Source organism: Lagopus muta, chromosome 19, assembly GCF_023343835.1.
Source record: "Lagopus muta isolate bLagMut1 chromosome 19, bLagMut1 primary, whole genome shotgun sequence".
In the NCBI taxonomy this organism is placed as follows: Eukaryota; Metazoa; Chordata; class Aves; order Galliformes; family Phasianidae; genus Lagopus; species Lagopus muta.
Window position 1 is genome coordinate 3,269,095 of NC_064451.1, and position 12,773 is coordinate 3,281,867.

The 12,773-nt window shown below is 47.3% G+C and overlaps 1 protein-coding gene across 1 annotated transcript in view; it reads left to right on the forward strand.

Annotated features, from left to right (window-relative positions):
• PAPPA (pappalysin 1) overlaps positions 1-12,773 on the forward strand; it is a 167,177-nt gene that overhangs the window by 136,540 nt on the left and 17,864 nt on the right. Inside the window, exons 15-19 of the mRNA XM_048965609.1 lie at positions 112-295; positions 3,076-3,286; positions 3,866-4,037; positions 7,359-7,506; positions 10,423-10,532. Of these exons, the coding sequence (XP_048821566.1) occupies positions 112-295; positions 3,076-3,286; positions 3,866-4,037; positions 7,359-7,506; positions 10,423-10,532 (825 nt within the window). The remainder of the gene's footprint in view (positions 1-111; positions 296-3,075; positions 3,287-3,865; positions 4,038-7,358; positions 7,507-10,422; positions 10,533-12,773) is intronic.

A 12,773-nucleotide genomic window follows, 5' to 3' on the forward strand; every position in this document is an offset into this window, starting at 1 on the left:
GTGACTTTGTTTTACTTGTGAGACACAAAATCAATGGTTGTTACCAGGCTTTAAACAGCTTTGGTCTCTCCTTTGCTGGCTGTGGTGGCTTAGTTGTGTCTCTTCCTCCAGACGGAGTCCAGCATCACCATGACCTGCACGGATGGGAAGTGGAGCAAGCAGGTGACCTGTGAGCCTGTGGACTGTGGTGTCCCAGACCAATACCACGTCTACCCAGCCACGTTCAACTGCAGTGAGGGGACCACCTTTGGCAAGAAATGTTCCTTCACGTGCCGACCTCCTGCTCTTCTGAAAGGTAACAGGGGGTACCGAGCTGGGAAAGGCTGCACAGCTAGCACAGACTGATGCCAGTAATATATGGTACTTCTGCTGCTTTTTTAGAATTCTTTATGATATTTTAAGTATGAAGAATTATGAGAGTCTAGGGAAGGTTTATTTATATTGGAAGCTAAGTTCCTTTGCATCTCCCTGTTACCTTCCTTTGACCTTTGCTTGATCGTGGCTGGCCGGGCAGGAACGATGCTGAATATTACTTCCATACAACCAAAACACAGAAAAGTCATGGGGATCAATCAAATTGAACTCTCATCTTTTCCCATGCCTTTGCTTTTTTTCTGTGCCTGTCTCCCTTCTATGCCTCCTTCACGAGCTTGGAAAGGAGGGATAAGACTGAAAAGTTCCACGTCCCAGTGGCACAGTCCCCCATCATTGTTTTTCCTGGTCCACCCATCACTTCTCTATTTTGCTCACTCATCTTGCCCTAATTCTGACTTTCTCTTTTCTTCATGTTTGAGAATCTCTGCAAGTTCTCATTCTTAACAATGACATTCTCTCCTACATTCTCTCTTTTTCTCCCCGATCTTTCCTGCTGCTTTGGTGGTAGCATCCCCATCCTGCTCAGCACCATCCACTCTTTTGCTCACTGTCAGCTCACCTTTCTGATCTGGTCCTCAGGAAACAAGAAAATTTATCACTGTTAATTTGAAAGAACATTAAAGCCAAATAAACATGTCATCTTGCACTGAAGTAATCTTAACTGCTGTTGTTGACCCAGGTACAATTGCTGCATAAGCTCTTTTTGTACACTTGGTGTCACCTCCTCTGCTAGGATTCACTGCACATTCCAGAAGAGGCATGTGAAGTATTCCACGTTTCAGTGAAAGGATATGTTTGTTGATTTCTTTATACATAACCAAATTACTCAATTCTTTTAACTCATAACCAAATTACTCCATTCTTTTAACTCAGACTTGGGAAGGTAACCACAAGAAGCCAACCCACAGTGAAAGCTAAGGCTCAAGGGGGAGATTTTTATCAAAGAATTCCCTTTTTCCATCCTCAGAGGATCATTTTCACCAAGGAGGTTTTTTTAACTGAAAATCCTTGGAGTTTTTTTTGAGGGAGAGCATGAAAACAATGTTCATGAATCATAGAATCGTACAGTGGTTTGGGTTGGAAGGGACCTTGAAGATCAGCTCATTCCAACCCCCCTGCCATGGGCACAGAAACCTTCCACTAAATGAACTGATGTTAATGAACTTGGAGGAATGTAAAATTACCCCAAGCATCCAAGTGGCTGAGCATCAGAGAGTAGAAGTCATGACCAGCAGGAGCTGGTGACTCTGGCAGGGGTAGCTGCAGGACCCATAACCCACCACGGGTCAGGGAGTACAGCTGTGGGTTTTAGCATCACTTCACTTTTGTCCAGACATTCTGTGAGTTGTAAGTTAATGGCACCACTTGGTGTTCAGCCATCGGTGATGACTAATAGATGTTGCCACTAAACTTCTGGAGAGTGGCGTCCAAATGACTCACGCCTAATTCAATCACTGACGTCATGACAGCACCGTCGGTAATGTCACAGCTTATCACATTGCAGTGGTAGTATGATATCACCATGACTGGTCTGCAGAGCTGCTGCATGAGTCAGAGGAGCATGCTCGTGCTCCAGAAAAGAGCTTTCTTCTGTTCAAAATACCTCTGCAATCATCCACAGCTGGGGAGGGGAGAGAGAAAGCCAGGGCTGATTTAATGAAACTTCTCTTATCTTTGTGGAAAGGGCAGGAGGGCTCCTCCACATAACTTCCTGAGCCCTCCAGAGCCTTTTGTTTTCTTCTTTGAATTCCAGCATCATGCCCAGGCTCTCTTCCTTTCCTCTCAAGGAGGAGGCATTGCTCTGGGGTTTGCAGTTTGTCAGTATTATTTTGGATAACACCAAAGTTGGCTGACTGCTGAAAATACGCCTTGTGGGTTGAGAAGAGTTCCTGCAGCAATGCTCAAGGATTTCAATAGAGTTTTAGGGATTTTTGAAGGGTTAGTGGCTCATAGCTGTGTTTTGTTTCTTAGGAAAAGCTTATTCCTTTTTAACATAGAGTATAAAATAACAAAGAACGTGAAGTGCACTGAGACAAAGCTACTCTTAGCTTAACCTTCTGAAGTCAAGTAGGTCACAGCAGAGGCAAGGAGATCTATCATACCTTTTACCTGTGAGGTGCTGGCCAGGAAAGCTTCCTCAGGAAAACAAGTCTCTAATGAGTATTATGAATCATATTTATCACAGTAGTCCCCAAGGACTGAGAGTCCTCAGCTGAGAATGGCTCCTCAACGTGCTGGAGTAGTGACTGTAATGCTAACAAACAGATGCTGCTCCAAAGGGCTCAAAATTGAAACAAAAAGAACTGATTTGGTGCACAGGTAGAACGCAGAAGAAGAATGAAGAATGTAATGGCACTGAACACTGCCTTAAGGTGGGTGGCTCCGTGGCTTTGGAGAGGAGGGAGCTGATGTACGAAGCAGGCTCTCTTTCAGAGAGCAAAATAAGGAAGAGAAATACAAAGCCAGTGAGGTTTCACCTACGCTATAGCATTTCCTGCCATAAGCACTGTCTGCCTGTTGTCTCCTGAAAACAGAGTCCTTAATGATTTAAAACCATCATGTAGAAAGAAAAGATGCATAGGACAGTTGAATGTGCCGAGCCAACTGAGGTGGCTGTTGATATATTATGGGTATAATGACATTTGGGAAATAAAAACGCTCCTGCTGATCGTTGTTAACTTTGCTTTTTGTCCTTCTCAGGGAACAACAGCAACTTGACCTGCATGGAGGATGGGCTGTGGTCCTTTCCGGAGGCTCTGTGTGAACTGATGTGTCGAGCACCCTCCATCGTCCCTAATGCAGATCTTCAGACCACTCGTTGCCTGGAAGATAAGCACAAAGTGGGCTCATTTTGCAAGTACAAATGCAAACCAGGTTACCATGTTCCTGGATCCTCCAGAAAAGCAAGAAAGTACGTAAAATAGCACTGCCACACAGTCAGCATGATTCAGAAAGCCACAGGTCAAAAAGACTTTGGGAAAAAAAGATGAGTAATTTATAGCAGGGTGCTATAGGGAACACCACTGAATACTTCCTACATGAAGATAGTTGTGCACTTTCAAGGGGGCATTTGGCACCTCGCTCTGTAAATCTTTGCTAGTGCTCAAAACAGACCTTACCTTAGAGGTACTCTGTGATATGCAGACTGGAGAGTCCCCTTTGAAACCATATGGGAAAGTTGTACTGTTGTGGCCTTCTGACTTGGCACAAACCCACTTCAAACCAACCACAGCCCACAAGGCCGGGAAGCAGTTTTTTGGGAGATATGTTCAAGGCCAAAAGAGGAGTTCAGGCTGAGTGTTGGCTTTACAAATAATCATTATTTTCACTCAGAGACCTCATGCTGCAGATTCACAATTTGTTCCCCAGGTGTTAAAAGCTCAAGCACTCTCATTCCCTGCACCTGCTAGCAGAACTCAGAAGCTCTAAAGGCTCTTAGCTGACTCAGCTGCTCACTAAACGGTCTTGTGTTTTTTTTCTGCATGGGAAGGCGGGCCTTTAAGATCCAGTGCACTCAGGATGGCACATGGCTGCCAGGTGCTTGTGTGCCTGTTACGTGTGACCCTCCACCTTCCAAGTTCCATGGGCTCTACCAGTGCTCCAATGGCTTCCAGTTCAACAGCGAGTGCAGGATCAAGTGTGAAGATGATGACAGTCAGTCGGTGAGTCTTTCTTATCCTCACCATCTCACACCATGAAAGTGAGTTTTTATCTTGTGGTCCTTGAGGACTCTGATCTTGGAGGGATCAAGTGCAAAACCTCCCTTGAGATCACTTGAGACCAGAGGCAGAGATGGAAAAAGGAAATATGTAATTAAAGTAGAAGAAGAGAGCTACTTCAGAGAGCCTGGAAATATTTTTAAGACTGTAGTAATGGTATTTATGAACTGTTAACAATAGGGGAGTAGCAAGAAATGACTGGCTGGATGAGTAATTGGTTGGAAAATCTGTTCTAGTGGCTCTATGATGTAGGTAGGTGTAATCAAATATGGTTTCTGGTATTACATTAACACAGGAGGAGAGAAGGAATAATGATTGAGTATGAGGTGTGTGCACTCATCCTGTTTGTTCGTTCTCCTTCACTTTGCTTTTTTCTCCAGTTCTTTTTCCTGATGCTGTTATGTATATGTCATATGATGTTTTATAGGGATTGTCACCGTACAGGTGAACTGTCTGACCTTTCATGGCTTTTTTTGGCTGCAAGGTGTCATTAATTGTTAGGGTCAGATCCTCATCTGGCATAAATCAGCATCTTGCCTTTGATTACCTAGGAACTCTGTTCATTGATAAAGAAGGTCTGGCTTTTAATATTGTGTTTGAAATACTTGGTTTTCCTCACCAGAGTTAATTATAGTTGTGAAGTAAGTAATTTCTCCCAGAAGTGCTGCTGCCACTTCATATGCTGGGGAAGAGAAAGTGGGGATGTAGAAGCTGTTCTTATATGCACTGCAGACAGCACAGTGCTCTGTCAGAAGCCTTGTAATATCACTCCTGAGGATGTATGAAAAAGGGATCAGCCCTGCTATGGTGTCAGTGATCCAAAACCCAACTCTGACACCTGTTCCAAACGTTAAAAGCTACAGCAGAAACAGCAGTGAGGTTTCTGAGGCTGGAAAACTGCATTTGTTCCCTGCAAAAGCTGTCCTGCCTACTTGATGGGAATGAGAGGCAGAGCCTAGGGTTGTGTATCAGAGCACCCTAAAGAAGTTTGGCTTGGCTGCTGTGACTTTTTGAGATGTAGGAAATGCACAGATGGGTGCAATTTGGGTGGGAAGCTCTGGGATGCAGCACCTTTGTGCATCTCTGCTTTCTCAGACTGACTGCACCAGGGCACTAACAAATGGTATGAGGGCCTTATGGTTGCTTTGGAAGGAGCTAGACGTGAAGAGAGGCAGGGATTGGAGTTAGGGTTACATCAACAAATGAGCTGTGGAAAGTGAGAGATACAGCTACATCTCTGTTCAGTGTAAGGAAGATTGTAGTGACTGCTTGGATGCAAAAGTACCTTGAGCAGAGAAGCAGATAACATCCTAAGAAAGGGATTTGCAGAGAAAGGTATTTCCAGATATCCTAGAAAACAGACAACAGAAGATGAGGGAGGACTCCTGGCACAAGCCAGAACCACTTGAGAGGTGTTAATTATTTAAGGATTAAACCCCACTAAGTCTCTCTCAGCTATATAAGGTGATAATGCACATTGCATCCAAGCAAGAAACCCAGCAGGGATTTTCACAAGAGATTTTGCAGGTCAGGGAATGATGGACAGGATGTTACTATAGCAATGGATATCCTGGGATCTCTGAGCACATAGCAGAAACTACACAATAGTACTCTAGAGCACAGCCAACTCTAGGAACATAAATCAGGTTTCATGGCTCACCTTTAGAAATCATAATTGAACCCTGGCATGCAAACTGTGGTGGAAGTGCAACACACTTGCTAAAACAGCAAATTGTGCTCAATTATCACTTAGTCGTCTCTTCTTGAATTCATCACTGTGCTGAAAGATCATTACTCAGCCCTACAGATGGCATCTCTTAATCACCAGCAGCGTAATGGTCATTTAAGCAGGTACCTCCCCAGCATCCAGAGGCAGGGTCTTCCATTTCTGCACATTGCACAAATCAGTGGTCAGATCTAAATTAATTGCACTCTGCAAGACTGGCCTTTAGGTGGGAGTCACCAAACTGGATCACATCCTGAGTCCATCTGCTCCATTACACTTTCATAAGATTTTCTTATTACATCTGGCAATGGCCAGATGTCTAGAGGAGGGAATGCAGCTCCCATGCAATAGTCTGCCAATGAGACCACTTTGCATCTCACTGAACATTGTTTTCAACAACGAAGCTGAGCAAAAAAAAGGATTAGGGTATCATACACAAGGCTAGCACTGAATGCAGTGCAGTTTCCCATGTCTGTACAAGGGACTTGTGCAGATCCCTCTGCAACAAGGGGCATGGGGCGCAGGGAAAAGCTCCAAAGGCAAATTCAGCATCCCTGGTGGAACTGGGATCCAGTATACAGAGCACGTTACAGAATCCCCAAAGACATCCACCCTAGTCTCCAAGAGCAGGGTGAGTAGGCTGAGGGCAACAATGCAAGAGAAACAGAGATCCTGTCTGGTTCTTGCACTGAGCAGGGTCACTGTGGGAGGCTTGGAGCCCAACCCCAGCACCTTCCCATTGAATGTCCCCACTGCCCTGTAGCAGTGAGGCTCGCAGCTCCTACAGAACAGCTTGTGCAAAAATCCCCAAAAAGATTGCCTGCACATTGCTTTGTTGTTTCTAAAGGGCATGATATTTCTCCCTGGACTTTGGTATTCATTCTCCAGTATCGTACAGAGAATCTTTTCTATAAGAGAAATGTCATATTCCATTCCTTGCCCATTCCCACACCAGAGGATTTGTTTCTCTTTTACACTTGCCTCTGTGCATGTCTGTCTCTGCCTCTTCGCTTGCTGTCATTCAAGGCAGCCAAGCTCTAAAGAGCACGTTCTGCCCTGCTAAGCATCCCTCTCGTGTCCCGCTTCCCTTCCTCCTTCAGATGGCCATTGGGGATTCTTTCTTTTTCGAGACAAATATGATGCAACTAGTTAGAAAATGGAAGAGGGAAAAGGTTGTCTGCAGTCAACACGAACCTTTCAGCAAGAGGAAAGAGGGCAGATGGGGTGAACGCACCTTTTTTGCAGCTAGAGTGGATCCATTTTAATGTAGAGACCTTGCAAAGACCTTGTAAAGACATAACATTGCATAGAGGAGGCGTGCGTGTGCTTTTGTGTGCAACGCAGCTTCCCTTTTATTTATTATTCAGCAGAGAAGTCCTTCCTTGCCCCCCACTACTGGCAGTCCCAGCCGGGGCTCTGCCAGCTCCAGAACTTTGCTCCCAGCTCGGCTCTGCCCGCTTCTCCCCTCTCACCCTGCGCCTGCTGTCCTTCTTGTTGTTTTTGTGACCGTCCTTGTTATCTCCTTGTCTCTTTCCCAGGGCCGTGGAAGCAATGTGATTCACTGCCGGAAGGATGGCACCTGGAGCGGCTCCTTTCATCTCTGCAGGGAGATGCAGGGCCAGTGTGCTCTGCCCACGCAGCTCAACAGCCACCTGAAGCTGCAGTGCTCTGGTGGATACGGCATAGGTCTGTGGGCATGGGGAAAGAGGAAGAGGATGAGAGGGAGGGAGGAGTCTGCAGTCCTTCGGGTCACTTTATGCTATGGAGCCATTTACCTGAGTGGGGGGCTGCTGAGGGCAGGAAGCTGCTTTGAGATGATGCTTTGAGCAGCCAGGTATCATGTAATGTGCTGACTTCCTACTCCTTCCAGCATTCCCAGTTTCATTGTGTCTCTTCTTGGCCAGCAAGTCAGGCTGCACCAGAGACACATCCAGTCCTCAGAGTAAGGGAAGAAGGTTGTACCTATACTTGCTCTGACAGTTTTGTAATGTCCTTGAACTGCACACGCACACACGCACCTTTGATGCCAAAAAGCAGTGTACTGGTAGGGAAGCACAGCAGCAGGAGCTGTTCCTAGGGAATGAGACCAGCCAAGCATCCCCTTTGGTATGGCTGTTTTTCAGAAGCCCATGTGAGGATGTTTGCCCCTTCCTTCTGGGGTCACTCTGCAAGGAGTTTGGAGTTTTGGGGGATGTTTTGAGCTTGGCTTTGTGTCACCCAGGCATACATTCCACACTGAAAATACACAGCATTATACTTTCAACCCCTGCTGCCCGGGTTGCAAGGGGAGCAGCCCCGCGAGGCCCCTTCTGCAGCCCCGTACCAGCCCCCCCTGCCTCTGCCCATCCCTTTGAACTTGGAGAAATTTCCTCATTTTGCAGCTCCCTCATTATATCTCAGCCGCGCGAGGGACCACGAGCTGCCTTGTGTTCCCTCCCCGGGGAGGAGAACACGACCTGGATGAGATCATCGCTCTGTAATGATGCCAATTACAGATCGTATATCAAAACAATTCAGACCCGCTCCTCTCCGTAAGTGTAAATAGCGCGGCGGTGAGCAGGCTGCGGCAGCTCTTAATGTGGCGAGGTGTTTTACCCTTGAGATGAGGTTACCTACCAGGGTTTTGCAAAGAGAGAAATTCGGATTTCTGGTCTGGAAGGGGGGGAGCAGCTGGGGGCTGGGAGCAGGAGAGCCCACAGCTGCCCTCCATCCTCCACCAGCCCCGCTGGCTTGGCCACCAGTGCTGTGCCTTGATGTGGAGTCTGGTGGCCCTTGTCCTGCAGCTCTCCTGAAGGTCAGGAGGTGGGGGGGATCCTCATGGAGATGTGAAGAGCAGCTCTCAGAGGGCACAGCGGCCGTTGGCTCTTATCCTCAGCAGATGGAGACATACCACACGCTTTGTTAGGTTTGTCCAGCATCACCTTTTGGGAGCAGGTTGTTGGGATTTTGATGGGGTTTAACCCCACAGGCAGCTCAGCACCATGCAGCCCCTTGCTCTGCCCCAGTGGAATGGGGAAGAGAATCAGAAAGGGAAAAGTACAAGAACTCACGGGTTGACATAAAGACAGCTTACGAGATAAAGCAAAAGCTATGTACATAAGCAAAGCAAAGCAAGGAATCCATTCACTACTTCCTATCAGCAAACACACGTTCAGGCACTTCCAGGAAAGCAAGGCTTGTCATGTGTAGTGATTTATTGGGAAAACAAATGCTGTCCTTCCCAGTGTCATCTCTGCCCCACCCCCCCCCAACTTCCTCCTCCTTTACCCTGGTTCTGTTGCTGGCTGTGATGCCATATGGTATAGGATGACCCTTTGACCAGTCTGGGGCAGCTGTCCTGGCTATGCCCCCCAGCTTCTTGCACACCCCTGGCCTTTCTGCTAGCAGGAGAAGCAGGAAAGTCCTTGGCTGTGTGTAAGCGCTGTTCTGCTGCAACTAAAAACATCGGTGTGTTATCACTGCTGTTTAATCAAAAATCCGGAATACAGCACCATGTGAGCCTCCACGTAGAAAATTAACCTTACTGCACTTACCCAGCAGTCCATGGAGCTGCTGTCACATGTGCTATGAAAGCAAAACAAACCCCAAGTGCTGCCCAGGCCTCCCCAGCTGAGCAAGGTCTGCTTGCTCCCATTGACTCCTCCACGAGGAAGGAGGTGAGAAGGCAGAAGCAGGTGGGGAAAATAATAGCATCCAGTCACGGTCACTATGAATCCCACACACCTTTGGTAATTCCTCAGACACCTAATCTGCCCTTCCAGGCTAAGGTGTGTGTTCAGCCAAAGGTTCAGCTCTCCAAACCAGTGCAGAGATTAATTCCTCCCCCAGTGCTGATGGGAGTGCAGAAATCCTAATGACATGTTTGCAGCAGCTGTGCCATTCAGGAGTGATTTTCCAGGGGGGAAATGGTAATGGTCCAACATACTACGGCTTATGGTTGTGTCACCACAGGGCTCTGGGATATTGCTGCAGAGGATCGCAGCGTGTTTTAATAAAGAAAGGACAGGATTCCCACTGGGTATGACAGTTAATCAGAGGAAAAGCAGGTTTATGTGTGAAGAAAGCCATCATTACCTCTCTGTATTCTTCTTATCAAGTATGAGATGTAGGTGATAGCTTGCCTGCAGTACCATTGGGCTTGGTCACATCTAAAGGGCTGTTTCTGAAAGTCCATAAATCTGACAGATGAAGCGAGGGGATTATGTCATGTCACAGGTGAGATGAGTTTGGCAGCCTTACCTTGATCAGCCCCATCACTTGAAAGAGCAGTCAAAATGGAAGAAAAAAAACTCCACATTTTCTTGGTGATCCGAAAGAAAGAAACTTGACCCCTTTCCCTGGAGTTAATAGCCAAAGAAATACCTAGATATGCAGCTCATACAAAAAGGCCTTGGTGTGTTTGCCACCCCCACAGTCTGCTGAGATGCAGGGTTGTACTCAGCATTTCACGTGTGGTTAGAAGATATGTGATAGTTACGGTTGACTGCTAATTGCAATTTAGGAAAAATGAGCCCTAATCCTGTCCTTCAGCTGAAAGGATGCTGGAAGGGTAAGGAGCTGCATGCTTTGTCCTGTAGCTTTATCATCTCCTTTTTTGTGCAGGCGCAGAGTGTACCACCTCGTGTCTGGATCACAGCCATGAGCCCATCCTGCTGCGTGTGAATGAGACCGTGCAGGACATCCAGCACTGGATGAACCCTCAGAGAGTGAAGGTCAGTTCCTGGCAGTCGTGCTAACTACATCCCATGCTACATGTTTATGTGCAGCGAACAAACTGTCAGTTAGCCATGGTTCATCCAGTGAGGGGGAATGTGTGGGAAAGGTCTTTTGCCCTTTAGAAAATAATTCCTGGGTTTTGTAGTGCCTTTGCATGTTGTTCTAGCAGCGTGGTACCATCCTCTCCAAGTTGCTTTCTCTCTGTGATTTCCCAATGAAAATCCATTCAAGGTAGAGGCCCCCAGTCGTCATGCTCAGATCCACCCAGGACTTGACTTCCAAGGGGCTGATGCAGGGGTTGTGATTCATGAGAGAATGGGCAGGTTTTATTCTCTTCCTCCTCTTCAGTGTTTCGCACACTTTGGGTGGTAGGGCTGGATTTTTCTGCACTGCTTTTGGCTGACGAAAAAAGCTGATACAGGGGGTATTTCATCTCCCAAAGCAGCAGAGCTGGCTGGGTCCTGCCTGCCCCCACCATTCACCCGCATGTGAGAGCTGCCAGCTCAGCACAGCCCCTTCCAGAGGTCACCACTTCTCCCTCTGCCTGCTGCAGAAGCACAGCAGCATTAACCACTTGCAGCGTGCTGTCCTGGGTACCCTCCAGCTTATGAGTCAACCCCCATGGGGGCACACACACCTATACACAGTGCTTTACACACACGCTCAGCCGTGTGCAGGCAGCAAATAGCTGCTTGGTTTCACATTGATATCAGTGGGAAACACACATGCATGCTGTGGCTGCGGTTAGGGAGATGCTCTGAAAATCTCTGCTGCTTTGTATTTCCCTGTTTCACATGGGGCCGTACAGAGCAATAGAATAAATCCTGGAAAGGGATGAGGAACATAAGTCCACAGAATACAACAAGCTCACAGTGTCCGTCCCCGCTTCCCACTCCCTCCAGGCAGCGAGATTATATTACTGCCTAAGCCCGGGCCTTGCCAAGTTTCTGGCACGGAACATAAAGAAAACCCCTATCTGTATTAGGGGCAATTTCTCACTGGCCCTTTCCCGAGTGCTAGACTTTAAAGTGGTTTTGTAATTCATGGTGAAATAAAGTGACAGCTTCCCTCCCGTTCTGTGCCGTGCGCCTTCGTTTATTGATGCGGGTGCGCAGAGGGAGCTGTAACGAGTTTTATACCTTCAGGTCTCTGGAGGGCTCATTAGGCAGCAGGGAAAACACAGAGTGCTAAAGGGGGGATGAGGGGAGCAAGGGAAGGAGGCAAAATCACAGTTTCCCAGAGTACAGTGGTAAATAAGATCTTGTTTGCCGTTTTGGTAAAGGACCTTGCAATTGGATAGTAGATGTAAGTATGTCCCATAACACTTTGTAGATAGTGAGATTTAGGCAGGAACATGTGCTGGATGATGGTGGGGAGGCTTTGGGGGCGTGCAGAGGAAGTGGCTCTGCTCTCATGTCTCCTTGGAACTCAGAGCTGCGTCCTGGCAGCCCCGTTGGGTCGTGCAGGGCTTTCTGCTTGTCAAGCAGCAGTTGTGTGCACAGTGCTGAGAGGAGACCCATAGGGTAGGCAGCTGGTGGAGTGATGCTGGATGGGGGGGTTTGGTAGCTGTGAGACATCCATCTTGTTCTGCTCCCCAGACAGGGGACGTCACCCACAGCGAGCTGTGCCTCACAGGGAGCGTGTGCTGTGGGAAATGCTGCTGCCAGTGGGGACCCTGGAGAGATGGGGATTGCGATGCTTTGGGGGAAGGTCCCCATGGCCATATGCTATATATCATTCATAATATGTGTCTCTGTTTACGTTCGCTGACGGCTCGTTGTTGTGCCATGCGAGCGAAGCGACCAGCTGCTTGCATTTACAGGAGTCTTTGTTGGTCACAAAGTATTTCAGTGATACAGGGAAGCACTTTCTGTTACTTAACTTCAGGCACAAATAGTGTGCAGATCAGTGCGGTATGAGCAGCAGATAAAGGTAGAACCAGTCTGTGGGACTTGCATTTGAGAGGACGTGTGCAGATGAAACACAGGGAGAGCCAGCAAGAAAGAAACACATTTGTGTGTGGCTGCTCAAGCAACAGCTGTTATGGAGGCAAAGTGGGAAGAGGGAACCATCCCTCCTTTGGGAGTTATTTAGAGCAGAGCTGTGCAAATCACTTGATTTTTCGGTTCGCTGGAAGTTCTGTCAAATTAAAACATGAAAAAAATGTTTTCTCCTAACCAGAGAGATATTTTTGTTGTTGTGATTTTTGGTGAACCAAAAAATTGGAGGAAAACCAT